The sequence below is a fragment of the Corvus kubaryi genome, unplaced genomic scaffold (genome assembly GCF_017639235.1).
Source record: "Corvus kubaryi isolate FWS band 111438036 unplaced genomic scaffold, C.kubaryi_AGA036_p1.0 37385, whole genome shotgun sequence".
Lineage (NCBI taxonomy): Eukaryota > Metazoa > Chordata > Aves > Passeriformes > Corvidae > Corvus > Corvus kubaryi.
Window position 1 is genome coordinate 29,366,767 of NW_024581127.1, and position 916 is coordinate 29,367,682.

At 46.9% G+C, this 916-nt stretch overlaps 1 protein-coding gene across 3 annotated transcripts in view; it reads left to right on the forward strand.

Moving 5' to 3' along the window:
- The first annotated feature begins 428 nt into the window (after positions 1 to 428).
- Positions 429 to 916, forward strand: part of CCN4 (cellular communication network factor 4) — a 34,760-nt gene continuing 34,272 nt past the window's right edge. Inside the window, exon 1 of one of the 3 annotated variants that reach the window (XM_042036317.1) lies at positions 429 to 713. In XM_042036317.1, the coding sequence (XP_041892251.1) occupies positions 666 to 713 (48 nt within the window). In that variant the 5' untranslated portion in view covers positions 429 to 665. The remainder of the gene's footprint in view (positions 714 to 916) is intronic. The other 2 variants (XM_042036318.1, XM_042036319.1) reach the window with 2 other exon arrangements.

The window sequence follows — 916 nt, forward strand, 5'->3', positions numbered from 1 at the left end:
CTTAAATCATGGAAGATATGTGTGGCATGGCAGGGGACCATGTGATCCAGGGTTGCTCTGTAAAGAGGGGAGTCCCAAAGGAGTCAGCAGACTGCTTCCCACAGGGTGTGCCTGCAGGACAAATGTCCTTTTGCCCTTCAGATGAAGTCACTCTTTTAAAAAATCAAATAAATCAAACATCTGTGAATAATTGTATACGTGTCATGTCATTGAGTGTAACCAGTACAGCCAGATCAAACATTTCTTGCTGTACTAGCTACATTTCAAGAGTCTGAATGCCATGAGCAACATGAGGGATGAGCTTTGAGCTTTTTGGAGCTGTGCTAAAATCTCAGCATGTTGGACCCCGGTGCTGCAGCTTTCCCTTTAAGAGCCCTTTGGCTCACGGCAATGCACTGAAATGCAGGAGGTGGGACAACACCACACACAAAAATGAAGAAGTGAAGGCAGGAAAAGTTTCTCCAGAGGAAAAATGCAGGGCTTGTCCTTCATCGTGACGTCAGATCTGTCTTTAATAAAATCCCCAAAGAGCCAAGAGAAAAAGGCAGAGTGCCTAGGCTAGGTTGCCAGTTCAGGATTGCTCTGCATTCCCCAAAGTGGTGTTTTTATTCAAAACGGCTCTAAATCTGGGTTCAATCAAATGTATTTAATCCCGGCTTCCAGGGATGAGGTGGCTTTTGCCCTGGATTGTAGCAGCAAGCAGCATTTTGCAGGTGAGTTTGGAAACTGCTGGGGAGACCTGTCTTCTGCAAACACAATTGGGTTTAATGCAGGGTGGGCTGGGAGAGCCGAGTGCGATGTGTGTGGGAAGGTGGGCACTGGAAAGTTTTGGGGAGGTGTGAGAGCAGGAAAGGAAAGGTGAGCTGGGGGGAAAGGAAAGGAAAGGAAAGGAAAGGAAAGGAAAGGAAAGGAAAGG